The sequence below is a fragment of the Entelurus aequoreus genome, linkage group LG16 (genome assembly GCF_033978785.1).
Source record: "Entelurus aequoreus isolate RoL-2023_Sb linkage group LG16, RoL_Eaeq_v1.1, whole genome shotgun sequence".
Taxonomy (NCBI): Eukaryota; Metazoa; Chordata; class Actinopteri; order Syngnathiformes; family Syngnathidae; genus Entelurus; species Entelurus aequoreus.
Window position 1 is genome coordinate 34,035,232 of NC_084746.1, and position 27,920 is coordinate 34,063,151.

The following is a 27,920-nucleotide window of genomic DNA, read 5'->3' on the forward strand; positions in this document are numbered from 1 at the left end:
GTCAAACTCTTACCTGCAGGGGTATTTGGTGGGGGGGGTGCAGACACACCCTAATCCCCCAAACATCCTGGCCTTAATAAACCTGTCAGAGCTTGTTCTCGGCAGACCTGATCTCGAGTTGTCTTTGTTCTGCCTGTCCTCGACCCTCCGCCATCCTAACTCTCGCCACAAGTGCCATGGGTGGCCTCTGGATTTTCTAGCTGCTTGGCACAGGCCTTTGTGAGATAATGTTGTGCCTCATACCAAAACAAAAGCAGTCAAAGCAAATTAAAGGGCAATTATCTTCTAGTGCGTGCTGGGGCAAGTTGTTCATGTCTAATCTAATGATGGATGGGAGTAGGGGGTCTCGGATAAGGCTGGGGTTTAAATCAGTGTTAGGCCACCAGTTGAAACATGCAAATGTATGGCTTAGTTTTTGATATCAGTAATTGGCAGATTAGTCATTTCTGTTGGAAATGTATTTTTAACTTGTCTGTGATAAACTAAGGAGGCTTTGGAATGTTGTGTACATAGTTTCGCCATTTTTTGATTGGCAGTACACTCCTTGTTGATTCAGTTTCCGGTATTTGAAATACCACAGCCAGACATTTGCTTCGGGACGTTGAGCTATGCACAACTCTTTCACGGACCACAGGAGTTTAGAATATTCCAAAAGTGATTCTCCTATTGCATTAACACATTAGAAATTAACCGATGCGTCTTTCCAACTCAACTTACAAGCTTAATTGGTTCAGTGACAAAGCTCTTAATTCAAAATACATATATCTCAAATCAATGCCACCCATTGAAATGTATTGAATATAATTTATCTTAGCCCCTCCAAGACAGAATAATTTTAACATGTGACATGCCTTTTAAAAAGAAAAACTAACTTTAAATAAGACACATTCTACAAACACAATATAATAGAATGTACTACAAATAATACAAATAACCTTTACAAAGTAATATAATACTTCTGCGATATTTCCTGTGAGCTGCTGCTCCATCACACACACCATCAGCAGCTTCTCATTATTTTCATGGATAAATGTCTGCCATTTAGATATCATTTTAACATTTTGGTTGACGTTAGACTTCTTCTGCTTCAGTATGGTGCAGACGAACAGCCAATATCAATATATATCATCTACTTGTTCACAGCACTGTCCTTTACACTCACTTTCTTCCTTACCACGGTTGGAAAAACAAAGTTCCATTGATCTGTAGCGAGAAGCTAATGCTGACATGTAAGACTGAATGTTTTAGTCAGATCTTACAGGGTTCATTGTGACGTTTGCTACGCCAACTATGCGGCGATGCTTGTAACCAAACATTTCTGCTTGCAATTTAACAACAATTGACCGAGAGACAGCTCTTATCTAAAAAACACTCTTAAGTTGAGGTACTACTTAAGGAATGAATGTCTATCCCTGGAATGCAGGATTACACAAAAACTACTTTGTGCAGCACTGGTACATGAAAAAAAACCAAATTTAATTATGTGGACAGATCAAGGTAAATGCTTTTTTTTCCCCACCCCGACATTTCTCAGTACACAATACGTGCAAAAGTTTACAATTTGGATGGTGTACTTGTCACCTTTCTACTCAAGCTAAGTCATGATTTACTCCTACGTGAAGCATTTTTTCTCCTTTCTGATTGGAACATCAAATAAACTAAGACTTTCACAACACTAGGTCACATAGAGGTTAAGTGTTGCTTAGATTTCCATCTAATCTTTGGTTAGCAAAGCACTTTGACACATTCGAAACAGTACAAAGCCCCCGTTTCTCATCCCTGCCCTGGAGATACGCAGACCCCAAGTACTGGCCAACCTGTTCATTAATTTCCCATTAGTCAACAGTTTTTTCTTGGGAGTCTCAAGGGAAATAAGCTAACCCCACCATTAGTTTCAACAATCCCTAAGGACCTCTTGGCCAGGCTTCCACACTCACACACACACACTTACTAAACACCCAGCTCTGTTTTCCCCGAGTGACGACCTCTTCAGACACATGGCCTCTTTCATTCCGCTGGGAGGCTCGGTTTAAGCCTCGGCTGCAACGTTCCCGCTTTATGGCTCTCCCGCCTCCTCTTCAAAGTGCTGGGCTGCAGCCTGCAGTCATTTCAGAATCGACTGTCAGAAACATTCTTGACTCTCAATAGTTCAATCACAGCAAAAAAATTAGGAGCATTTGTGAAGGATGATGATATCTTTTGGCCTTCATTCGGGAAAACTGTTTGTGCACTTTTTGTTTCGACACCATCCCTACCATGTGTCAAAAAATCTTCCTGGCGCCAAATAATTCATGATTTATTGTTAGTCGTAACGTTTTACTACGATGCCGACAGCCGCTCTATTTCTTGGCACAATTGGAGGTACAATATTTGAAGGGTTGAGCAAGATTTTTCAGGTGGATTGTCTCACACCAATTTTCTGCATTTCTGCATTAATAATGTGGATATTTTGAATAATCACATCTTGAAACAACTGAGCACAACTGGCCGCAACCAGCAGAGGTGCTGTTGGTTCAGTATCAAGTTGTTTGCAGTCTGAAGAAGAACAATATCAACCAGAATGTTAGGGGTGTAACGAGTAATTGATATATCGATGTATACAGTATATATTCCTCAAATTCCGTAAATAATCATAAGTAATCGTAAATCTGTGCTCGGCAAGTTTGCCTTCCAGAAGATAGGTATCGATCCAAGATTGATTTAAAAGGAAATCGATCAATTTGATTTATTTCAGAAAAAGGAAAACGTTGGATTTAAGAACTACAGAGATGAAGTTTGGCACTTTTACCAAAAAGGACGTTCATCGTTGTTCAAGTCTGTCTGCCGTCTGTGGTGTCATCAAAACAAAAATGGCGGATAGCTTCGGCGGTCGAGGAAGTTCATAACAAACGCCACAAGACAATATCATAAATTACAACACAAAAACTTTCAGCTACAGCCCGAGTGCAAAAGCCACAACACAGACAAACGACACGGCGCAAAATTATAATGCCACAACACAATTTCAAGCCACAATGGACGCAGCTGACACTATGGAAGTGACAGCAGAGCAAGGTACTGACAACCGAAACAATACATGAGGCGACAACAAGTGGAAGTCAAGGAAAAGTCATTTCATGAGAAAGAAGGAAATACAAGCTATGGATCGAGGAGGCTTTGGAAATTAGGAAGCAAGGGATCAACACCATCAACAGGGATGAGGGGGCATACATACGTACTTCCACACACTTGGGCAGTGTCCTTCAGCGGCGACGCCAGGACAGAGAACAGATGGCCTGGTTGGGGAACTTTAATTAGCAGGTAAATCTACTGTTAAAATGTTGGTTAGTGTATGTTTACTGAAAATTGCTTAAATGTTCAAAATGTGAGCAGAAAAGGTTTCCTCTAGTTAATTTAGCCTAAAGTGTTGGTTGCACTTTAATCAAATAAGATGGTCTATAATAATATAATTCAAATAATAATGTCTTAAACTGGATTAGAAGCTACTAACCAACAGGAAGCAATATGTGAAGCGAGGTGAAAATATATCAACAGAGCTAGAGATATCTTGCGGTGAACCCCAGGGATCAATACTGGGACCAAAATTGTTCAATCTTTCTATGAACAGAAACAGAAGTTAGTATTATTAACCTGTGTGAGCGGTGGTGGGAGCAAAGTGGGTTAAGTGTCTTGTCCAAGGACACAACTGCAGTGACTAGCTAGCTTCATCCCAGGAAACCCTCAAGTTTCTGGATGGCCGCCCGGCCATCTGAGCCATCACACCAGTGATTGTTTGTCTTTCAGATATTTTACACAGTACTGTTTTGTCAAAATAGACTCATTGTATGCAACGGCAAACTGTCCATCTTTGTCTGTTCGCAGATTTTCTTGATGGATGGTTTTGTTCTATAAATCCTTTCTTGGACTGGTTCCCACCTATTTATATTATATTATGTGTAGAGACTCCAGGCGCTACAGTTTGTGGTCACAGGACTCTTTGGCGTGTTGATTCCTAGAGCCAACACGAGTCTTGGTAAAAAAAAAAAGCCTTCAGATTTGCTGCTTCATGGTCATGGAATGAATTATAAAATGACCTGAGGCTACCTGAGCTGATCAGTTTGGTGAAATTTCAGTCCATTTTAAAGGATAGGGAAACTAGTCCTATTGGGCACTGTACTTGTTTTTATCGAAACATTTTAATTTTTTTACCTATTGCGTGTTGTTATGTTCATGTAAGTAATTTGTACTTTTAACTATAATGTGTTTTATATATACAGTATACACACACATATATATATATATATATATATATATATATATATATATATATATATATATATATATATATATATATATATACAGTACAGGCGAAAAGTTTGGACACACCTTCTCATTTTAATGCGTTTTCTTTATATTCATGACTATTTACGTTGTAGATGGTCACTGAAGGCATGAAAACTATGACACCTGTGAAGTGAAAACCCTTTCAGGTGACTACCTCCTGAAGCTCATCAAGAGAATGCCAACAGTGTGCAAAACAGTAATCAGAGCAAAGGCTGGCTATTTTGAAGAAAATAGAATATAAAACATGTTTTCAGTTATTTCAACTTTTTTTGTTAAGTTCATAACTCCACATATGTTCATTCATAGTTTTGATGCCTTCAGTGACAATCTACAATGTAAATAGTCATGAAAATAAAGAACACGCATTGAATGAGAAGGTATGTTCAAACTTTTGACCTGTACTGTACACACACACACATATATATATATATATATATATATATATATATATATATATATATATATATATATATAATTATTTCATAATTATCATCTCTTAAGACTGACAGAGTTCAATATTTATCAAAATGCTTGTTTAACCTATCAAGTCATTTACAGGCTGAATCTTAGGCTCTGTAGCTTCGTTCCTATCTACCATCCCCAGCATGCCCACAACACTTGTAACTTAGATCTGATATCAGGTAAACATCGTCTACTGGCTTGTACCGATCGAAGTGTTGTATGCAGGGGACCTAAGATTTGGAACCGGCTTAATGAGAGCCTCAAGATGTGGTATCCATTCTCCAACTTCAAAAAGAAACTGAAAACATACTTATTAACCACCTATCTCTAATGCCTCAGGTGGGTTGACTACTGTTGGGTTTTGCATGGTCGAATGAATGTATGTGTGTATGTGTATGCGTGCTTTAGTACTATTATCTTGTGTTTATCATATAGCGTTGTTGTTTTGTTTTTTTGTTGTCGTTGTGCTTGCTACCATTTTTCATCATTCCATGTATGACTACTATTGTAATTGTTCTATGGTATTGTGAATAAACTTGAAACTTAAACTTGAAACTATATATATATATATATATATATATATATATATATATATATATATATATATATATATATATATATATATATATATATATATATATATATATATAATGTGCTCCTGTTTTTGTTGTTGTTCTATGTATTTATAAAACCTGTTTTTGTTACCTGGTTAAACAAAGCATAATGAATGAATGAAATATCTAGAGTTAGTATCTTTGTTGGAACATGGAGTTTGCATGTGTGCTTGGGTTTTCTCTGGGTATTCTATTTTCTAACCATATGGTTTTTATCAACTGGAACTCCTTTATTCTACATTGTTGCTAACTTGTGCCGCTAATTCAGTGTGTGTTTTTCCAGCAGAGATAGGGGTTATAATCTCTCCAAACAAACATGTTGATACATTGCTTATTCGTTTTTCTAAACGGTCAACCGTTACTATGCAAACACCATAGCCACTACGACACAATCTGGAATTGAGGTCATTCTTCCAAAGATATCGGCGGGAAACTTGGGACACAATGACAAGGGAGCAGGACTTTGACCGTCAAATATTTACTCGAGCCAAGTCACCTGTCGCAAGTGGCGATGGTGTGAAGTGAAAAGTTTGTGACTCACGAGTATATTTCCTCTTTTTCCACAGGAGGGACCCAGATTCAACATGGAGGAGGGATACGAGCTGGACCTGACTTATATTACAGAGCGCATCATTGCCGTGTCCTTCCCCCGGGGATGCCTGGAAGAGATCTACTCTCACAACCTGAAGGATGTTACTCGAATGCTCAAGTCCAAGCATGCAGACAATTACCTGGTGAGGGATGTTGACGTTTTTGTGCTGTAGCCTGGCGTCGAAGTGCAGACACTATTGATGTCATTGTTGCATGGATGTTGACAGTATTGATTTTTGGCATGGCTGACCTTACCTGTAACTTTAGCTAGTTATCCAGAATCAATGCCAAATTGACTTCTTGTTTTCCTCAGATTATCAACCTGTCAGAGAAAAGACACGACCTGTCAAAAATGAATCCGAAGGTATGTTTTTGTTTCTTCACAAAGGTTATAGTATTCCACAGAGTTACACCCTTTGCAATGTAGCAATTCACTATTGTGTAACCTGCATGGTTCAGTCCCTGCTTTTTCTGTTCCACGTTACACTCACCCTCCTAAATCTCTGTCTCATCCGGGTCACGGCACCACTCTAACCTGCGTGGCCGGCGACCCAGATTGGGGTTACTGTGGTGTCGTGACCCGGATGTGACTGAGGTTTAGGGGGGTGAGTGTAACAGTGGCAAGCCGGTGTAGCTGGGCCATGTGTACGTTGGTAAACCTCACTTCCTGGAAACCTCAATAGTGCTGGTTATCGGGTTGATAGCTCGCGGGTTACAGCAGTACATCTCTTCCAAGGACAATACCACAAAGAGTACATTTGGATACATTTAAGAGTAATCGCTGCACAGCTTGTATAGCAATAAAGATTAATAATGACGGTTTGTTAGTAATTAGTAGATAGTAGCAAGATAATTGTCTTGCCTACAGTCAAGCTTGGTGTTGGTGGTGTATGAGCGCAGCCAACACTAGGGAGCTGCGGTTCACAGAGGGAAACATAAATTGTAAAATGCATTGTGATATTCTGAAGCATGTTACCCCTCTGTTTCCTTTCTCTAGTCCAGGATTGTCAAACATTTGTCAAAAACATTTCAGCTCAGGGACCACATGGAGGAAAATCTATTCCCAAGTGGGCCTGACTGGTAAAATCATGGCATGATAACTTAAAAATAAAGAGAACTTCAGATTTTTTGCTTTGTTTAAAAATAGACCAAGCACATTCTGAAAAGGTGAAAAAAAATCATGTTTTTTTACACCTGCATGTTGATATTAATAGTATTCTATCTTCATTTGTCGTTATTTATACTTTCTGAATAAATTATGTGATATTGTTCATAGGTGGAATTGAGTTTTAAAATGCTCCCGGTGGTATTCATTTTTAATCTATCAAAAGATTAAATGAATAATAATATCCAAATCAAATGACAGGATGTTATTAATGTAATTTACTAATTTATCTCAACTGATGTGCTAACATCATGTGGTTTATTCTGTACATATGTAGCATCATCTACAACCAAACTTGTGAATTGGGACTCATTTCATTAATCACACATGAAGTTAGAAGGGGATACAAATTATTTCAGCATATTTATATGTGTCCAGAACATGTGTTCCCATGCAGTCATAAGTACAACACGAAATGTACAGATTATCAAAAGCATTTTTTTTAATATAAATGTCACAGGTTGCATTAACAACATCTTTGACAATCAAGGCATGAACGTAACAGTCCAAATTTTCAATCAATCAAAGCAATCAAAGTTTATTTATATAGCCCTAAATCACAAGTGTCTCAAAGGGCTGCACAAGCCACAATGACATCCTCAGCTCAGATCCCACATTAGGGCAAGAAAAAACTCAACCCAATGGAATTTTGTAACATTACTATCACTAATAAGCAGCGTATAAATCAGTGGTTCTTAACCTGGGTTCGATCGAACCCCAGCGGTTCGGTGAGTCGGGCTCAGGGGTTCGGCGGAGGTCAAAACACACCCGACTCATCGTGTAAATACAAACTTCTCCCTATCGGCGTATTACGGATACGGCAACAGCAGAAGTCACACTGATTTGCAGTCGTGTAATTTGTTGTGACTTTATGCACTGTGTTGGAATTGTTGTTTGAACATTAAAACATTAACGAGATTGTTGCGTTAAAATGTCTATTAAGTACATCAATAGTAAAAATGTTTCGTTCAAGTGTTTATCAAGTAAAACACAAACGAGAGTGTTGCGTTCAAATGTCTACTAAGTACATCAATTGTAAGAATGTTGTGTTCAAGTGTTTACCATGTAAAATAATAGTGGGAGTGTTGCGTTCAAATGTCTAGTAGGTACATCAATAGTAAGGATGGGGTGTTCAAGTGTTTACCAAGTAAAATAATAGTGTTGCATTCAAATGTCTACTAAGTACATTAAAAGTAACAATGTTGTGTTCAAGTGTTTACCAAGTAAAACATTAACGAGATTGTTGCGTTCAAATGTCTATTAAGTACATCAATAGTAAAAATGTTGCATTCAAGTGTTTACCAAGTAAACATAAACGAGAGATGTGATGTTCATGCACGGTTAATTTTATGCACCAGTAAAAAAACATGGTAACACTTTAGTATGGGGAACATATTCACCATTAATTAGTTGCTTATTAACATGCAAATTAGTAACATGTTGGCTCTTAACCAGTCATTATTAAGTACTTATTAATGCCTTATTCTGCATGGCCTTATTATAACCCTAACCCTCTAACCCTGACCCTAACAAATAACTCTAAATTAAGTCTTTATTACTTACAATATGTTCCCCTAGTGTCCAAATAACTCTAAATTAAGTCTTTGTTACTTAGAATATGTTCCCCATATTAAAGTGTTACCAAAAACATATAACTTTGTCTTGAATTTGAAAAAAAATAACATTTTATTTTTCACTAAAGAAGGGTTCGGTGAATGCGCATATGAAACTGGTGGGGTTTGGTACCTCCAACAAGGTTAAGAACCACTGGTATAAGTACATAGTGTCCAAACACGGAGGTCTTGTCTCTGTCTTAACACGGCACATAGCTTATGAATTTGTTATCAATGTTTTCAGTGTTCCTTGTGACCTTAACCTCAAAAAGCAGCCAATTTCAACAAAAATGTAATAACAAATACTATATTGATGTTTTACTCGTTAAATGGCAGTAAAAGCACACAATCAGAGCTCTTTGTCAAATTGCCTTACTGTTTTAATTTATTATAACTACTGTAATTATAATAATAATAATAATTCATTATAATTACAGAAAAAAACATCACTAAAGGTTTCCTTATCGTCTGCCGTCTGCTCTGTTGTCCACAAGTTGCAGACATTCTCCGTGTATGTTTTATGCTTTAAAAGTGTTTGTTGATGTTAAACATTAATTCATGTTTCAACACATTTACCCCCGCACGTCAAGATTATTTCTGAACTGTTGAGAGCGATCTATAATGCTAATTATTGCTGGTAAATAATAGACGTCAATATCTCTGTCATGCAAATGTTGCCTCTGCTAGGTCAGCATTGAAAGTTGAGCTCATAGGACTAGATAGTACAATCCCTCAGATTAATCAGCAGTTAGTGTTGAGTGGGGGGTGGGGGGTTAGGGGCAAAAGCTTCACTGGGGTCTTCAGGTGGGCACCCTCCTTCACTGGTGTTTCGTTGATAGGCCCACGACACCTCCGGAGGGCTCAACGGCGACATCTGGCGTCCCAGGTGTGCCCCCCTCTGCCTTTACCCCTAGATGTCATTTAGCAGCCCAGTTTGGGTCCTTTCTCTTGAACCATATCCATCTGCTACTTTGTTCAGCAGCATCCGACAGCGATTTGACAGCCCGCCGGAAGGCCTGACCTCTCAATCCCATTCCTTTGAGGAGCTTGGTTGTGGACGTAGCAACGAAGCCTCTGCACCCGACTTCAACTGGAAGCACTCGGGCACGCCAGCCGCGCTGCTCTGCCTCGGCTGCTATGTCCGCATACCTCAGTTGTTTGCGCTCATATGCTTCACCAACTGCTGCTTCCCCTGGTACAGTTAGTTCAACAATGAACAAAGTCTTCTGGGAGGTTGACCACAAGACCAGGTCCGGCCTGAAGCTGGTTGTAATGATTTCAGGCGGGAAGATGAGTTTGTGGTCCAAGTCAACCTGCATTTTCCAGTCCCGGGCAGAGTCCAGAAGGGTTGCCTCCACTCTTGCAGATGGTTTTGGTGGGAGTTGTCCTGCTCTTACAAACTGAGTGGTGATTGAGTGACTAGGGATTGGGGGAGGGAGGGCCTTGTTGTTATTTCTCCTTTCCTCCAGGGTGATCGCCAGCTGTCTTAAGACCTGGTTGTGCCTCCAGGTGTAGCGGCCTTGAGACAAACTGATTTTGCAGCCGGTGAGGATGTGACGGAGTGTTGCAGGAGTTTGACAGAGTGCACAAGAAGGATCTTCTCCAAACCATTGGTTTAAGTTCTTGGGTGTGGGAAGAACATTGTAGGTGGCTCTGATGATGAAGCTGATTTGGCTCCCTTCCATTTCCCAAAGATCCTTCCATGTGAGCTTACGATGCTCCAGGTTTTCCCAGCTAGTCCACTGTCCCTGTTTGGACTGTGCCACTGCTGTTGCACATCTGTCTGCCTCCTCTTGTTGTCGAACCTGATCAACCACCAGCTTTCTCCTCTGGGCTGATGTTGCCTTGTGCCATGTGGGTCGACTAGCCCCAAGTCCAAACCCACCTCTTCCGTGCTGCACTTGTCCCACTATGTCTCCATGCCTGAGAGCAGATTTGGCTTGTTGTACGGCCTCAGATGGGATCCATTTTCTCCCGGTTGTCAGTCTGGGAGCAACCGCTCGGATCACCTCATCTTGAGACTCAGTCAGTGTCATGCTCAGCCTCACCTTGGTGCATTTAAACTCCTCCGTGAGGCTAGAGATGGGCAGTTCCAGGGCACCATGACCATATAGGCCGATGTTACTGAGGCACCGTGGAAGGCCAAGCCACTTCTTGATGTATGCACTGACTGTTCTCTCCAGCTTCTCGACTTTGACATGGGGATCTCATAGACCGTTAGTGGCCACATCAAACGGGGGAGCAATCCAAACTGTAGGCACCACAGTTTCAACTTGCCAGGAAGTAAGGTCTTGTCAATGCGGGCAAGGCCTTTGATGGTTTCTTCCCTCAGCTGATTGCTCTGGTCCGAGTCTTTGAGACTTGCGTTGTACAATCACCCTAGACTCTTGACTGGCAGCTCTGACACCAACGGAATGGGAGTATCCTCGATGTAGAACCTCTGGTCCGTGAGTTTCCCCTTGACAATAGATATGCTCCTGGACTTGTTGGGTTTAAACTTCATCCGTGCCCATGTAATGTTGGCATGAAGCTTTCCCAGCAGATGTTTAGTGCATGCAATGGTTGAGGTCAAGGTGGTCATGTCGTCCATGTAGGCACGGATGGGAGGTAGACGCTGTCCCCCTTTCAGACGTTCTCCACCCACAACCCATTTGGAAGCTCGAATTATCACTTCCATTGCCATGGTGAAGGCTAAAGGGGAGATGGTACATCCAGCCATTATTCCCACTTCCAGAGATTGCCATTAAGTTGTGTATTCTGTTGTTTTGACACAGAATTGCAGATAACGGAAGTAGTTTTTCACGAGGTTTGTGATGGTATTTGGGATGTGGAAGAGGTTGAAGGCTGTCCAGATGAGAGAATGAGGGACGGATCCAAAAGCATTGGCTAGGTCTAGGAATAAGACGTGCAGGTCTCTTCCTTCCCTCTTGGCAGATTGGATTTGGTGCCATATCATGCTTGTATGCTCCAAGCAGCCTGAGAAACCAGGTATTCCAGCTTTCTGCACAGATGTATCAATCAAGCTGTTTTGCTTCAGGTACGTTATCATCCTTTTAGCAACAATGCTAAAGAAGACCTTCCCTTCAACGTTTACCAGGTTGATCTGCCGGAATTGATCGATGTTTGAGGCATCTTTTTCCTTTGGGATTAACACTCCCCCAGCTCTGCGCCACACTTTTGGGATGGTTTGCTTCGTCCACATCACCTTCATCTGCCTCCACAGAAAGCGTAAGACATTTGGGGAATTTTTGTACAGCTGATATGGTACTCCATTTGGTCCTGGAGCTGAAGCTGCCCTTGATATATACCCCCCCCCCCCACATATGCGGTCCTCTCCAAGGTTTCTCATAGTCATTCACCGACGTCCCACTGGGGTGAGTTTTTCCTTGCCCGTATGTGGGCTCTGTACCAAGGATGTCGTTGTGGCTTGTACAGCCCTTTGAGACACTTGTGATTTAGGGCTATATAAATAAACATTGATTGATTGATTGATTGATTGATTGATTTCCTCACTGCTTCCTCAACCTCGCTCCACCTTGGGGGACTGTCGTCCAGCTGGTGTTCTGGTTGAGGTATTGGTGGCATGTCTGATGGTATCCCTCTCTGTTCGAATCTTTGACTGTCTGTGTGAGTGGTTTTCAGGTGGTCTTCCAGTTCCCTCTTTGACACGTTAAGTGATCCACTCTTTTCCTTTGTGAAGAGGCCTTTCACAAATCTGAAAGGGTCCTTGTAGAAGGATGTTCTCGCCCTTTCCTTCCTCTTGCGTCGAGTCCTAAGGTTTTCAGCTCTCCGCAATCTTCCTAGGTGTCCCTTCAGGTCTGTTTGCAGGAGGTCAATGCCCACTCTTTCCTCCAGTGAGGCTCTCTTCCATTCCTTCCTCAAAACCCTTCTCTCTTTGACCAGTCTTTCGATTTCCTTTTGCCTTCTGGACTTTGGAGGGGTTGTTGATGGCATGTCCTTTTTCCCTGTCACGTGTGTTCCGAATCTTTCTGCTCCATAGGAGTAGATCAGATCTCCCATCTTCTCTAGTTTCTTCTCCACCGTTCCTTTGATTCCGTCCAGGATCTTGATCAGGTCTGCATCGACTATTCCCCGCTCTTTCTTGCTGCTGGACTTTGGCCACTTCACATGAGGTCTGTGGCCTTGCATGTTCTTCTCCAAAGCAGGTTGCAAGTGGCTTGGTTCCACAACTCTGATGTAGTGCTTGAATTACTTTCAGCCTCTGGGGTATTGATGCTCGGTGGACTGTGGGTTAAATCCTGCCGCTGAGCTTCACTCGCCTGACTTGACCTTTCTCTCAAAAAATAGAGATCAATGCGAGGTCCAGGCTTCGTTTTCTTCAAGCACTTCATCCGCCCTTGATGTATTTTAAGGCCTCTGATGGATGTTATTTTGGACCAGCCACAGCTGCATACTTGGCGCTCTTGTCCTTCAGCTGATGTTACTTGTTCTGTGCTGATTATCCGTTTCGTCGTCGTGTTCAATCCAGGGTCATTTGCCGGGTGTTCAGCCGATGAGTCTTCTTCCGCCCCCGCTCTCGCAGACTCTAGGGGTATTTTTCTCTTTGGGCGTGTCGTAGCAATGAGGGGTGGCCTTTGTCTACTTATTAAGCGACAGAGCCTGCCATCATGGATAGCTAGTCCATGACAGCCCCGTCGGGGTCTTTCCCTCCTGTCAGCTGTCTTTCCAAGCTGTCACAAGGTCTTTCCCTAGTTGTCAGCTGCCCTTTCACAGCAGTCACTGGATTTCTCCAGTTTATCAGTTGAGCTCATAGGACTAGATAGTACAATCCCTCAGATTAATCAGCAGTTAGTGTTGAGTGGGGGGTGGGGGGTTAGGGGCAAAAGCTTCACTGGGGTCTTCAGGTGAAAATTAAAATTGGTTCTTAATAGCCTTAACTTGGATAAATAAAGATTAAATACACATATAGATACATATACCGTTTTTTTCTGGGCTATAAGCCGCCACTTTTTTCCCAAGCTTTATACAAGAGTGCGGCTAATCTATGAATTGTCCATTACTAACTGCTAAATTATGGAATGGATTAAGCAAATAAATAAAACAATGTAATACAATTATCCACTTTAAGAAGAATCCTGATAAACATCTTGAACCTTATTAAATAAAGATTAAAGATTAAAGTACCAAGGATTGTCACACACACACTAGATGTGGTGAAATTTGTCCTCTGCATTTGACCCATCCCCTCGGGGAGCAGTGGGCAGCAGCGGCGCCGCGCCCGGGAATCATTTTGGTGATTTAACCCCCAACTCCAACCCTTGATGCTGAGTAAAAGGAGAACATCTTATCCATCTCATAAAGGATAAAAATAAAAACATCAATGACTTTTCTGTTTTGTTTGATCAGCTGTTTTACTGCCGTGTTACAGGCACTGTTTGTTAACAATTAAGATATGCAAATAAACATTTACAAAATCGTTCTATTTAAAAAATCTCATTCACAACGTACCGGTATATATCTGCAGCTTTTTTTCTACAATTTAGTGGGTTCGGCTTCGAAACCGGTGCGTCTTATAGTCCGGAAAATACGGTAAACTAGGAAGTGGTGATGTTGGTGTGTTGCTAAATGTTTATATAATACATCACCCAGAAGGTTGTAGACGGGAACAAGAAGTGGGTCTGGAGGGAGGATGACTAATGTGCTGTTTGAGCGATGAAAAGTTGATATTTCGTTACATGTTGCTGTTCCTGCTTTGTCTACACCAGGCTTGTCAAACTAATTTTAGCTCAGTGGCCGCATGGAGAAAAAAATCTACTCCCACATGGGCCGGACGGGTAAAATCATGGCATAACTTAAAAACACAACTACGACAACTTCAGAGTGTTGTCTTTGTTTTATTTCCAGCCAAATTAGAAAAAGCCCATTCTGAAAATGTAGAATTCACAAATAATCCTCTTTGACAAAACACTGCAAAGCGAAAGCCATTTATCAACAACACCCAAAAACGCCGCAGGCTTCGCTGGGCCCGAGCTCCTCTAAGATGGACTAATGCAAAGTGAAAAAGTGTTCTGTGGTCTGACGAGTCCACATTTCAAAATGTTTTTGGAAACTTTGGACGTCGTGTCCTCCGGAACAAAGAGGAAAAGAACCAATTCGGATTGTTATAGGCGCAAAGTTCAAAAGCCAGCATCTGTGATGGTATGGGGGTGTATTAGTGCCCAAGGCATGGGTAATTTACACATCTGTGAAGGCATCATTAATGCTGAAAGGTACATACACGTTTTGGAGCAACATATGTTGCCATCCAAGTAACGTTATCATGGACGCCCCTGCTTATTTCAGCAAGACAATGCCAAGCCACGTGTTACAACAGCGTGGCTTCATAGTAAAAGAGTGCGGGTACTAGACTGGCCTGCCTGTAGTCCAGACCTGTCTCCCATTGAAAATGTGTGGCGCATTATGAAGCCTAAAATACCACAATGGAGACCCCCGGACTGTTGAACAACTTAAGCTGTACATCAAGCAAGAATGGAAATAATTCCACCTCAAAAGCTTAAAAAATTGGTCTCCTCAGTTCCCAAACGTTTACTGAGTGTTGTTAAAAGGAAATACCATGTAACACAGTGGTAAAAATGCCCCTGTGCCAGCTTTTTTGCAATGTGTTGCAGCCATTAAATTCTAAGTTAATGATTATTTGCAACAAAAAAAAATAGTTTCTCAGTTCGGACATTAAATATCTTGTCTTTGCAGTCTATTGAATTGAAAATAAGTTGAAAAGGATTTGCAAATCATTGTATTCTGTTTTTATTTATGAATTACACAATGTGCCAACTTCACTGGTTTTGGGTTTTGTACAAAGCAATTCAACTTTAAGTCACAGCCCATCTTGGATTGAACAAAAAACAAAATAAAGCATAAACAAAAACTGTTCTATGCATCAACTACCTCATTTGTCATTTCCACTGTTCACTTTCTTTAAATTTGCATAGAAGACAATAATTTCCACAGAACTATATCAATGTGCAGTGTCTCATGCAGCGTTTTAAGTGAGTTACCAATTGTTTATTTTACTCCTGTTTGTTTTACGTTGGGTCGAGGGGGAATGAGTCACAGCCCCTCTTGCTTTGTATAGTTCAGGGGTCGGCAACCTTGCAACCTTTACCACTCAAAGAGCCATTTTGACCCGTTTCACAAATTAAAGAAAACAATGGGAGCCACAAAACACTTTTGAAATTTAAAATGAAATAACACTGCTTACAAAGTTTTTTTTTGCTTTGTGCTATGTATAAACCAGGGGTCTCAGACACGCGGCCCGCACCTTAATATGAAAATGTAATGTTAGTGCGGCCCGCAAGTTTTATATGAATGGCGCTTGACAGCGCCATACTTGCCAACTCTCCCGATTTTTCCGGGAGACTCCTGAATTTCAGGGCAACTATTCTCTCGAATGTCTGCTGATTTTCACCCAAACAACAATAATAAGGGCGTGCTGTGATGGCACTGCCTTTAGCGCCCTCTACAACCTGTACATACAGCGTGCCAGCACAGTTACATGTTATATGAGGCTTCTGCAGACACACGTAAGTGACTGCAAGGCATACTTGGTCAACAGCCATACAGGTCACACTGAGGGTAGCCGTATAAACAACTTTAACACTCTTACTAATATGCGCCACACTGTAAACCCACACCAAACAAGAATGACAAACACATTTCGGGAGAACATCTGCACCGTAACACAACATAAACACAACAGAACAAATACCCAGAATCCCATGCATCCCTAACTCTTCCGGGCTACATTATACACCCCCGCTACCACCAAACCCCGCCCCCCCCCCCCCCACATCAACCCCCCTCCCCCCTCCCCTCCGTGTGTCGGTTGAGGTGGGCGGGGTTTGGGGGGGGCGGAGTTTGGTGGTAGCGGGGGTGTATAATGTAGCCCGGAAGAGTTAGGGATGCATGGGATTCTGGGTATTTGATGAAGCAGGGCTTTTATTGTGAAGACAAGAACTGTGCAGTTGGTCTTTAGAGTTTTGACAGCAGGTACGGCGCAAGAGTCTGTTTAAATAAAAAGTGTTTCTCGCCTTCCTGTCGGTCATTTTTTCTTTATAATGATCTGGCAGCAGCCAGCGTCATCTCACAAGACCCTCAGATGCCGTGAATGTCAATCAAGTGATGAAAGTGACGTCTTGGTGAAGATTGATGATGGCTAATTTTAGGTCTATTTTTTTAATGCCTAGCTGGCGATCGACTGACACACCGTCCGCCATCGACCAGTAGCTCGCAATTGACGTAATGGGCACCCTTAGTTTAGAGTATTCAGTCTTATTTTCTTACTTCTGTTGCATGCACTAAAAATGGGTTCACACTCTGTTGTTTTTCAGACTTTGGATACAGGCTGGCCCGATCTGCACGCCCCACCTCTGGATAAGATCTGCACCATTTGCAAAGCCATGGAGAGCTGGCTCAATGATGACCCGCTTCATGTGGTCGTTATACACTGCAGGGTGAGAACTTGTAAACGAGTTAAAACAATGCTGGTACGGATGAGGTAAGGTTTGAACCCCGTCAGTTGAACCTCCAAACTAAAACCATTCTGCGACACTGGTGAATGTCCAAATTGCTCTTCGTAAACCAAAGGGTATGTGCCGTTTTATCGTTTTAAGTACTGCTGCTTTGGGACACATGCTTATTTACATTTGCCTGGTAAATTATAATGTATGTAAATTGAATGGGTACCTTTCACGTATTAATCCATACGGTACCAATATCCGGTACCTGGAAAGTGATACCGGTACTCAACGGTACCAATTTTCTGTACTTCTGTTTTTGTTCACAGGTTAATAAATTTTCATTTGTTTAAAGATAAAATACATATTTTTAATTTAACATACTTCAGTGAGTTGTCCAGTTGTTATTTCTTGTTTTCTTACACTTCTGAGTCTCATTTGCAAGCATTATATTGTAGACTTTGCACGTAGTTGCTAGTGTATGGGCTATGATGTGTCAAGGGTATTCTTTGCCATTAAGCAAATTATGGTCTTTTGATGCACCCTAAAAAGTGTTTATAGTGTAAGTATTGTTCTTATTACACACCAGCTGGTTGATTGTAACACACAGCTTATTTTGTAGTTTTAATGAACAAATTTAGAGCTGTTAAAAACGCCATGTAAAATCGCTGTCTGTGGCAAATCTCATGTAAATTAGCATTGTGCTAGCGTTTTTTAAAAAGTGAAGCCTTACTGTATGTCCAAGCGCTTTCTATCAGGCATACTTGCTTTGTTGGCATGGAAAATTACAACATTACCCAGTGGCATTCCGGCCGAATCCGTTGTGAGCGCTGCTTCAGTGCATGTCTGCCAGCCAAGTGTTTGAGTCTGCAACCGTCACGTGCAACAAAGGTATCGAAATTTGGCATCATTTCATTTGGAAGTGAATCGATACCTGGTAACCGACAAAATTTGGTAAAAATAAAGTACAGAATTTGGTACCCATCCCTAATTGTATGTACTTTACATTTAATTAATTGTATTGCTCACTTGTACTGAGCAGCCAGACCCATCACAATGTCACAGAAAGTGTAATTTCCTGTTTTATGGTTATCATCACTAATACATTTATTTGGTGACATCAAAGAAAAAAAACACTAAAAAAAAGCAAGCCACTTATAGGGTTTATCGTTTAGAGCAGACTTGGGAAAATTAAGGCCTGTTAAGCTTTTCAATCTGGCCCACCGGACATTCCCAAATAATTTTTTTAGATCTTTAAAATGGAAACTGAAGCTGTCTTAAAGATGTGCAGTGATGTTTTCAAATGACCGTAAATCTTGAAGTATACAAAGTATTTCGATGATTGGAATCTGCGCTTTTGCATAATATACTAGTTACTATGGTAATCTAATTAGTTACTCTGGTAATCTAAGTCACAGCAGCTCTGATGAGGCACCAAGGGAGCGTTTCCAAAGAGTGTTTCCAGAGCGGCCAGCCTAAAATGTGGGTGTCAGGGACAGACACGGAAGGAGATTTTTACAACAAAGTTCTAAAGCTTAGTGATACAGTATATCACATATATCAGATTGTAGGTGGGGTTTTTTTTTTACCCTTCGCGTTCATATTTCGCTGTGTTTGTTGCATTTTTGTTGTGTTTTGCTTCATTGTAAAATATGTCGATCAAAAGGGGATGTGACGTTCATATGTTGTCAATATTCAGTGTTTTATCGTTCATAGTTATTCATTGTAAATCCCACATTCTTTATTTTCATGTACATTCTGGGTGTCTCATTCAGTAAAAAAATTTAAAATTCCATTCCGTTTTTTAAAGCGGTCTGTCATAACGTTTTTAGCATTCAATCAGACATTATTGTGAGGTTTTGTATTAGTGTTCCTAAAAATAGATATACCGGCCCCCAGACACATTTTTTTCTCTAAATTTGGCCTCCCGAGTCAAAATAATTGCCCAGGCATGGTTTAGAGACTTATTGACCTCCCCTATGGGAATAATTGCTCGGAAATCGGAACAAATTGTACCTCAACCAGCATTGCCGAGTAGAAACAAGTTTCTTTTAAAGTATCTTATTATGTATGATTAATTATCTCCTGACATCCTGTTTCCTAGGGCGGCAAGGGTCGAATCGGCGTTGTCATTTCATCCTTTGTCCATTTCACCTACGTATCCGCCAGGTAAGCGCTCGTCTATCCGCAAACGTCTGCTGCATGTTCTGGTCAGCATTTGTCATGGTTTGCCCACTCCCTGTCTGCGGCGAACAAACCACAACAAAGTGACGTGATTCATCGGTAGGACCGCAAAATAAGTCAACTCTCCACCTTGTCTCGTGTATTTACCTCTGGTAATTTGAGGTCAGGGTGTTTCAAAGCCTGACAAATAGGGGGAAAAGGCCAACCACACAATTTAAGCGATGAATCACCGCGGGTAAAGTTTCATGAATCAGCTCGAGAGTAGTAGTGACTGTAATAGCTGCAAGCCACAGTGTCACTTTCCTGAAATCTTTTCTTCTTGTTCACTCACGTGTATTCCATGGAGGCTTTTTTGGCTCCGTGGATCCCATCAGCACACGCAAGCCTTCATGTGTTTGCATCCCACTGAGGAAAGGTGAACAACAAGAGAACTAAAAAAAAAAAGAGAAGAAGAGATAGGAACACAATAGATTTACAATGGAATAGATTTGCAGGGGGGACAATGAGGGCCCGGGTGAAAAGACCCCCACGCTTGTTGGTTTTAGGGGTGCCTGAATGGCCGAGTTGTGCACACACTACGGCCTCTCTGTGGCCTTCTCCCCGCCTCCCTGTTTACTTAAAGCCGCCATTCTCTTCCTCTCTGCGGGAATCTCTTGTCTCTCTGCTTACTTTCAGTCTTCTCCATTATGCATGCGTATGCATGTGTGTCCGTGTTGGCCTTGTACAAGTCAGGGTTAACGCACTTTGATTACCATGGCAGTTTAATTTACCTCCCGTGAGTCATCATTGCTGGAAATGTTTGATATCTTTCCCCCCCTTTTTCCTTTAAAGTGCTGATCAGGCATTGGACCGCTTCGCTATGAGGAAATACTATGACGATAAGGTGTCTGCTCTGATGACACCTTCACAGAAACGGTAAAAAAAAAAAGAAAACATGCACACTCTAGTGTATACCACTCCATTATATACAGTCTAGATCAGACCTGAGCAAAATACGGCCCACGGGCCACATGCGGCGCATTAAGATTTTCACTCCGGCCCGCCGGATGTTATACATAATTTTTTTAGACCTTTAACATCAAAACTGTTGCCGCCATTATGATGTGCAGTGCTGTTTTTAAATTACTGTAAGTCTTGAACTATAGAAAGTATTTCAATGGTTGAAATCTGCACTTTTCTGTGTTATACGAGTTGTTACGGTAATCTAGGTCACAGGACCTCAGACCAGGAACAAAGCAGAGTGGGCGGGGTTTGTTTTCAGAGCAGCCAGCCCGAAATGCGTGTGTCAGAAACAGATGTGGATGCAGATTTGTACATGATTATATCATATTTTAGGTGTTTATTACACTTTGCATTCATATTTTGCGGTTTTCTACATTTTTGTTGTGTTTTGCCTGGTCTGAGAAGTAAAAGAGGAGTGACGTTCATATGTTGTTAATATTCAATGTTATATTGTAGCTGAGATAGGCTCCAGCGCCCCCCGCGACCCAAAAGGGAATAAGCGGTAGGAAATGGATGGATGGATGGATATTGTTCATAGTTAATGTAAATCCCACTTTCTTTATTTTAATGTCCATTTTGGGTATCCCATTCAGTAAAAAACTGTAAAATTCCATTACGTTTTTTTGAGGTGGTCTGTCATAACGTTTTTAGAACTCTATCAGACATTGTGACTTTTGGTATTGGTGTTCCAGAAAAAAAGGGACCCAAACACACATACTGTACAGCAGATTTTTAAAGCTAAATATGTACATATAATTTATACACACATACACCATGGCCCCCCGAGACACATTTTTTTCTCTCAATGTGGCCCCCGAGTCAAAATATGTGTCCAGCTCTGGTCTAGATGCACAAAATATATAGATGCATTCCGTATATATTAAAATGTTAATATAGAGGTCAGTTTCTAAATTTAAAACCTGTGCGAGTTAACCAAGTTAATAAAGTAAACAAATAAACTCCCAAATTAACTAACATATTTTAATCTATTTTGAAGGTAACAAAGCTACTTAGTTGTTACTTGATGGCAATATAGTTAAAATAGGATGTTAATAGACTAATACAACTAACATCAGCACATGTAGCTCATGGTGGTACCAGCAAAATGATCATATAAAACAAAACAACTCCTAATAACTAACACATTATATTTCACTATGAGGCTTAAAACTTAGCTACTTACAGTTATGGTACTTGATGGTCATATAGTTAATAAAGGATGCTAATAGGCTAACACAACTGTAAAAGGGTCATACTAAGCTAGCAGCAAAACTAGCAAATAAAACAAACAAATACGGAAACACATCTAATAAATGTACCTCAAGGTAGAGCTGTGAAAAAACATTAACAACTATAAAGTGAAGGTGACATAAGTATAACTAACGCAACAATTTAAGGACGCTAAAAATATAGTTATAATACTTGAGGCTAACATAGCACAACATACAATGTAAAAAAAAATAAAAATAAAAAATCACATATTTTACTTTTCTTTATTAGTTTTTCCTGTGTTGTGTAATTGTATTCTTTTATTTTGCATCGTGTAAATGTTGCTACGTAAGCACAAGCTGCTTTTTTGCATCTCTATTTCCGTAAAAGTTTGCATATTGACTCTGACATTGCTATCAACGGAAGCTGATAAACAAGCTGACAATATTGTAAAATCAACTTAAATATAAAGTATCAATCACATAAAGCCCACATAACTAATAGCATTTTAACGACTATCTTGTAAAGTTATTCATGTCATTTACAGAACAGCTAAGCTAACAGAAGCTAATATTTTGCTAACACAATTAACACATCTGCCCAAATGGTCAATATTGACGCCAACATAACCATCAAAGAACACTAGTAATGATGCTAACACACCTACTTTACCAAAATGATTTTTAAACTTTACATTTCTATTAAGATGAATTCCTGTTTTTGTTATTATCAGTTTATTGCCAAGTCATTTTGGGAACTATTAGGAACAAAGCCCTTATAATTGGAATGAATCTTTGCAAACTTACTTTGTTTTATCGGTATTTTTAGGTATGTTTGGATCCTCAACAGCCTTCTAAGTGGATCCATGAAGATCAACGCCTCGCCTTTGTTCCTGCACTGCATCATTCTCCACGGAATCCCCAACTTTGACTCGTCTGGAGGTTCAAAGTCATTATTGTTTACACTACCTCCACACACAGCTGCAGCTACTCTAGTCTTGACGCAACCACATCACAGCACTTAAGAAGCGTTATCTGCACACTCTTAGGGCCTTTAAAGCAAGAGCATTTCATCCTGGTACACCTGCATGAAAGACTCCTAGTACAAAACCCAAAACCAGTGAAGTTGGCACGTTGTGTAAAGCGTAAATAAAAACAGAATACAATGATTTGCAAATCCTTTTCAACTTATATTCAATTGAATAGACTTCGAACTGGTAAACTTACTTATTTTTTGCAAATAGTAGCTCATTTGGAATTTGATGCTTGCAAAAATGTTTTAAAAAAGCTGGCACAAGTGGCAAAAAAGGCTGACGAAGTTGAGGAATGCTCATAAAACACTTATTTGGAACATCCCACAGGTAAACAGGCTAATTGGGAACAAGTGGGTGCCATGATTGGGTATAAAAGCAGTTTCCATGAAATGCTCAGTCATTCACAAACAAGGATGGGGCGAGGGTCACCACTTTGTGAACAAATTGTTGAACAGTTTAAAAACAACATTTCTCAACGAGCTATTGCAAGGAATTTAGGGATTTCACCATCTACGCTCCATGATATCATCAAAAGGTTCAGAGAATCTGGAGAAATCACTGCACGTAAGCATTGACATTACAGACCTTTAATCCCTCAGGCGGTACTGCATCAAAAAGCGACATCAGTGTGTAAAGGATATCACCACATGGGCTCAGGAACATTTCAGAAAACCACTGTCAGTAACTACAGTTTGTCGCTACATCTGTAAGTGCAAGTTAAAACTCTACAAAGCGAAAGCCATTTATCAACAGCACCCAGAAACGCCGCCGGCTTCGCCGGGGCCGAGTTCATCTAAGATGGACTGATGCAAAGTGGAAAAGTGTTCTGTAGTCTGACGAGTCCACATTTCAAATTGGTTTTGGAAACTGTCGACGTTGTGTCCTCCGTATCAAAGAGGAAAAGAACCACCCGGACTCCTATAGGTGCAAAGTTGAAAAGCCAGCATCTGTGATGGTATGGGGGTGTATTAGTGCCCAAGGCATGGGTAATTTACACATCTGTGAAGGCACCATTAATGCTGAAAGGTACATACAGGTTTTGGAGCAACATATGTTGCCATCCAAGCAACGTTATCATGGACGCCCCTGCTTATTTCAGCAAGACAATGCCAAGCCACGTGTTACAACAGCGTGGCTTCATAGTAAAAGAGTGCAGGTACTAGACTGGCCTGCCTGTAGTCCAGACTTGTCTCCCTAAAATACGACAACGGAAACCCCGAACTGTTGAACAACTTAAGCTGTACATCAAGCAAGAATGGGAAATAATTCCACCTGAAAAGCTTCAAAAATTGGTATCCTCAGTTCCCAAACGTTTACTGAGTGTTGCTTAAAGGAAAGGCCATGTAACACAGTAGTAAAAATGCCCCTGTGACAACTTTTTTACAATGTGTTGCTGCCATTACATTCTAAGTTAATGATTATTTGCAAAAGAAAATTAAGTTTCTCAGTTCCAACATTAAATATCTTGTCTTTGCAGTCTATTCAATTGAATATAAGTTGAAAAGGATTTGCAAATCATTGTATTCTGTTTTTATTTACCATTTACACAACGTGCCAACTTCACTGGTTTTGGGTTTTGTAAATGCATTCATTTATTGAAAAAATTACAAATATTACAATGTTTTTTTTCCAGTATGCCGACCATACGTTAAGGTCTACCAGGCAATGCACATGGTGTATTCATCCGGAATTTAGTAAGTAGCACCATCACTTTCTGTTTATGTTTATTCAGAGTTTTTAATTAGAATGAAAACTCACTTTATAAACTTCTGCATGACAGTCACATCGGTCCAGGCCACAGGGGGCGGATCTGTGTCACTCTGGAGCTGGCCCAGCTTCTCAAAGGGGACATTATGGTAGGGAAAATAAACAGAATGACATCAGTATTGACTTTCAGCTTCACTCTGTTTTTGTTTCATTCTCGTTTTAGATTAAATGTTACCACAAGAGTGAGGTTTCTTCCGAGCGTGAGGTTATTTTCCAGCTGCAGTTCCACACAGGAGCAGTGCGAGGCTACAACTTGATGTTCGATAAAGAGGACATGGAGGCCGCCAACAAAGGTAGAAAAAACAGGAGAGTACAGGTCCTAACTCGTTTGCATCAAGACGTCTGCTCTTCTTGCTGCTTACGCCAGAAGAACTTAATTTAGGCTTTGCGGCACTTTGAAAGCAAAGATCTCGTTTTCCATAACAGAACATTCTGTATCCTTTAGCATGCTCATGTTGCTCTTGTACTGTATTTCAGATCACAGATTTCCAGATTATGGCAAAGTAGAGCTGGTTTTCTCTGAGGGACCAGAGAAAATTCCAGGTACAAACCGACAACAGGCAGCATTTTAGGAAGTCTTGAGGTCTTTACAGCAAAATCTATGCAAAAAAAAAAACATTGTTACATGTTATATAGACCAAAATAAAGTGTTAAAAAATATTTATGACTCCTTTAACTATCCTAGTGGAAGTTAACTGTTAACAGTAAAACTAATATAAATTAAAACTACAGGAAGGTGTTTGCAGAGCAATGCAGTCACCAATGTATGTTTTAAATGTATTGCTGGATTTTTCTAATAAAAAAAAATATATATATATTAAAAAAAACACACAAACAAAACAATAAATAACAATAATTAATAAATGCATGTTTTAACATATTTAGACAGTCAGAAAGCAACATCCTTTTATAATTTCATAGCTGCTGGATGACTTAAGGGGCAGGTTAAAACAATTCCAATAGGTTTTGGTGTCATTTAATATTTTTTTTATGACTTTTGTTTTTTCACACATAATATATATTACTAACCTCTATTATACATAATAAAACCTCACAGAAGTATACATTTTTTTTGCGTCTTGAGGACAGTAGTTCAGCCTCCCTCTAATGCAGTGCTTCTCAATTATTTTCTGTCACGCCCCCCCTAGGAAGAATAAAATATTTTGTGCCCCCCCACACTCGCCACTGTGACTATAAATAGCATAATTTGTCTATAAAATTGTTATAACTATACCTCTGCATAACATTGTAAGCTTATTACCATTAAAGGAAACCACACACCGGCCTTTCCTCGTCCCCCACCGTGGTTAAAGTGAAGCGCTTCATCACATTCTGGTAGGGCATGCGCCCCCCCTGGCACCCCCCCGGGGGGGGGGGCTCGCCCCACTGTTTGAGAAGCACTGCTCTAATGCACCTTCAGTGATTTAAAAAAAAAAAAAGTGGCTTTCGTTGTGGATGCACTTTGGGCTATGTTTAAAATTCCCGTAAGTGGTAGATGTCTCCTTTTTATTTGATTACAAAATGCCTAAGTAGGTAGGAGCGTGATAACATGAATGTGCAGTAAATGAAAGTGTCCCCGGCACGATGCCCCATATAGTAGATGCAAAATCCTCATTTAAATAGGGCGCTGCGCAGCAGTTTTCAATTGCACACGCATTGTCAATAGATTGCACACAACACGTCCACTACACGCTATTTGATAGATTGCACACGCTGTTTAGTGCGACAAATTTGGATCGTAGTAAATCAGGCCTAGAGAGTTATAAAATTAACAAGGTACGTATGTAATTCATATTTGATTCGTTATATTGCTCATATTGAACCAAGTAGCCAAAGATTCCGCAATTATAACCACTTCTAGGTATATCCTTGTCATCTTTAATGGAATCCTAAAAAGTGAAAAAAAGAATATATTTCCACATCGATTAGCTTCAACTCCTCATTGTACTTATGAGTATCGTGGGGAAAGCAGGCACTTTTTTCCACCCCACATTTTGCCCCTCGTGCCATATTGTTGTCCCACCTTTCGCCTCCCGTGGGAAAGACAGGATGTGGGATGATACGGGAGGCAAATGTGGGAAGTGTGTGCTGACAAAGGTAAAAAAGCTCAGCATGTGCTTTCCCAGGGCCTTGATAGCAGGAAACTGTATTTGTGCGCTTGTGTTGTGTTGTTTACATTCTGGCCACAATATTAGGCACACCTGCACAATTCAATCAGAGCCATAACAGGAGTTGTATTAAGGTTTAGGATATGTTGTATCAGCTATTACATTTGTCATAAAGGTTTTGATTTGTGCTTGTGTATTAGTAAGACTAAAAATGCTGGCATATAGGTCTACTTTTTTAGATTGTATTTTCAATTATATATTATTATTGATTGAAATAATTGTTAAACGATTACAATATTTAATCAGATTAAAAAACAGGAATTCTGTGGATTTTAATTTAATTTAAAAATAATCACATTTAGATACACTGTACCTAATCTATATTATTATATATTAATCAAGTTTAATTTTGTGTGAGCAAAGAAAGAAAGAAATTGTAGAGGTCGTTCCCTACCCGTTCCCCTTATATTACGCCAGGAGTCAGTTGTGCCGTTTCACCAAGCCTTTAATCACCACGTTTCAATTTATCTTTTCAGTACAATCTTTTCAGATGTGTGTCTCTCTCTCCTCTCTCCTCCTCCGCTGGCCGCTCACTGTTAAAGACAACAGATGATCAGATTAACACGTACCACCTGCGAAATCTAATCACCTGCCAGCTGCGTCTCGCCGTCCCGCACATGCCCCGCCCCTAGTCGATGGCGCTCCGCCCTCAACACCATCGACTGAGGCGGTGACCTTTTGCTCCTGCAGTGCGCTAATCACAACCTCCCCCCACATACCTCCACCGCCAGACTTAGGCCGGGACATCATCCGGCCGCGCCAACTCCCCCCCCACCCCTGCCTGAGAGCGGGAGAAGAAGTCTGCCACGGCCATCTGCGCCCCCGGCCTATGGATCACTCTGAAATTGTAGGGTTGTAAAGCGAGATACCACCGGGTGATCCGCGCGTTGGCATCCTTCATGCGGTGGAGCCACTGGAGGGGCTTGTGGTCCGAGCAGAGGCTGAACGGGCGTCCCAGCAGATGGTACCGGAGAGCACCGACCGCCCACCGGATGGCGAGGCACTCCCTTTCCACCGTGCTGTATCTGGCCTCCCTTTCTGACAACTTTCTGCTGATGTACAGGACCAGGTGGTCGGTGCCCCCCCGCTGCTGGGATAAAACGGCTCCCAGTCCTCTGCCCGACGCGTCCGCCTGCAAACAAAATGGGATAGAAAAATCAGGCATGCGCAGTACCGGCTCCTCGCAAAGTGCTTTCCTCACCTTCTCGAATGCCTGCTGGCACTGCCCCGTCCACTGGACCAGATCTGGAGCACCTTTTCGGGTGAGGTCAGTTAGTGGGCTGGTCAGGTCCGCAAACCGGGGAATGAACCTCCG

At 40.9% G+C, this 27,920-nt stretch overlaps 1 protein-coding gene and 1 long non-coding RNA gene across 3 annotated transcripts in view; one reads left to right on the forward strand and one right to left on the reverse strand.

Moving 5' to 3' along the window:
* The window catches only part of LOC133630872 (tensin-3-like), a 73,791-nt gene that overhangs the window by 13,546 nt on the left and 32,325 nt on the right, over positions 1–27,920 (forward strand). The window contains exons 2-11 of the mRNA XM_062022689.1: positions 5,966–6,133; positions 6,304–6,354; positions 17,117–17,239; positions 19,347–19,411; positions 20,258–20,341; positions 22,466–22,578; positions 24,304–24,364; positions 24,451–24,526; positions 24,601–24,730; positions 24,915–24,980. Of these exons, the coding sequence (XP_061878673.1) occupies positions 5,966–6,133; positions 6,304–6,354; positions 17,117–17,239; positions 19,347–19,411; positions 20,258–20,341; positions 22,466–22,578; positions 24,304–24,364; positions 24,451–24,526; positions 24,601–24,730; positions 24,915–24,980 (937 nt within the window). The remainder of the gene's footprint in view (positions 1–5,965; positions 6,134–6,303; positions 6,355–17,116; positions 17,240–19,346; positions 19,412–20,257; positions 20,342–22,465; positions 22,579–24,303; positions 24,365–24,450; positions 24,527–24,600; positions 24,731–24,914; positions 24,981–27,920) is intronic.
* On the reverse strand, positions 1,299–27,804 carry LOC133630873 (uncharacterized). 2 transcript variants are annotated; one of them, XR_009821357.1, is made up of 9 exons: positions 27,000–27,804; positions 24,613–25,036; positions 24,429–24,505; positions 19,758–19,857; positions 6,246–6,312; positions 6,131–6,164; positions 5,941–6,058; positions 3,219–3,240; positions 1,299–2,098 (listed from the first exon to the last, which is right to left on the reverse strand). It is a non-coding gene; the product is annotated as an uncharacterized LOC133630873 (long non-coding RNA). The 2 variants fall into 2 exon arrangements; XR_009821358.1 differs by lacking the exon at positions 1,299–2,098 and having other exon boundaries at positions 3,231–3,275.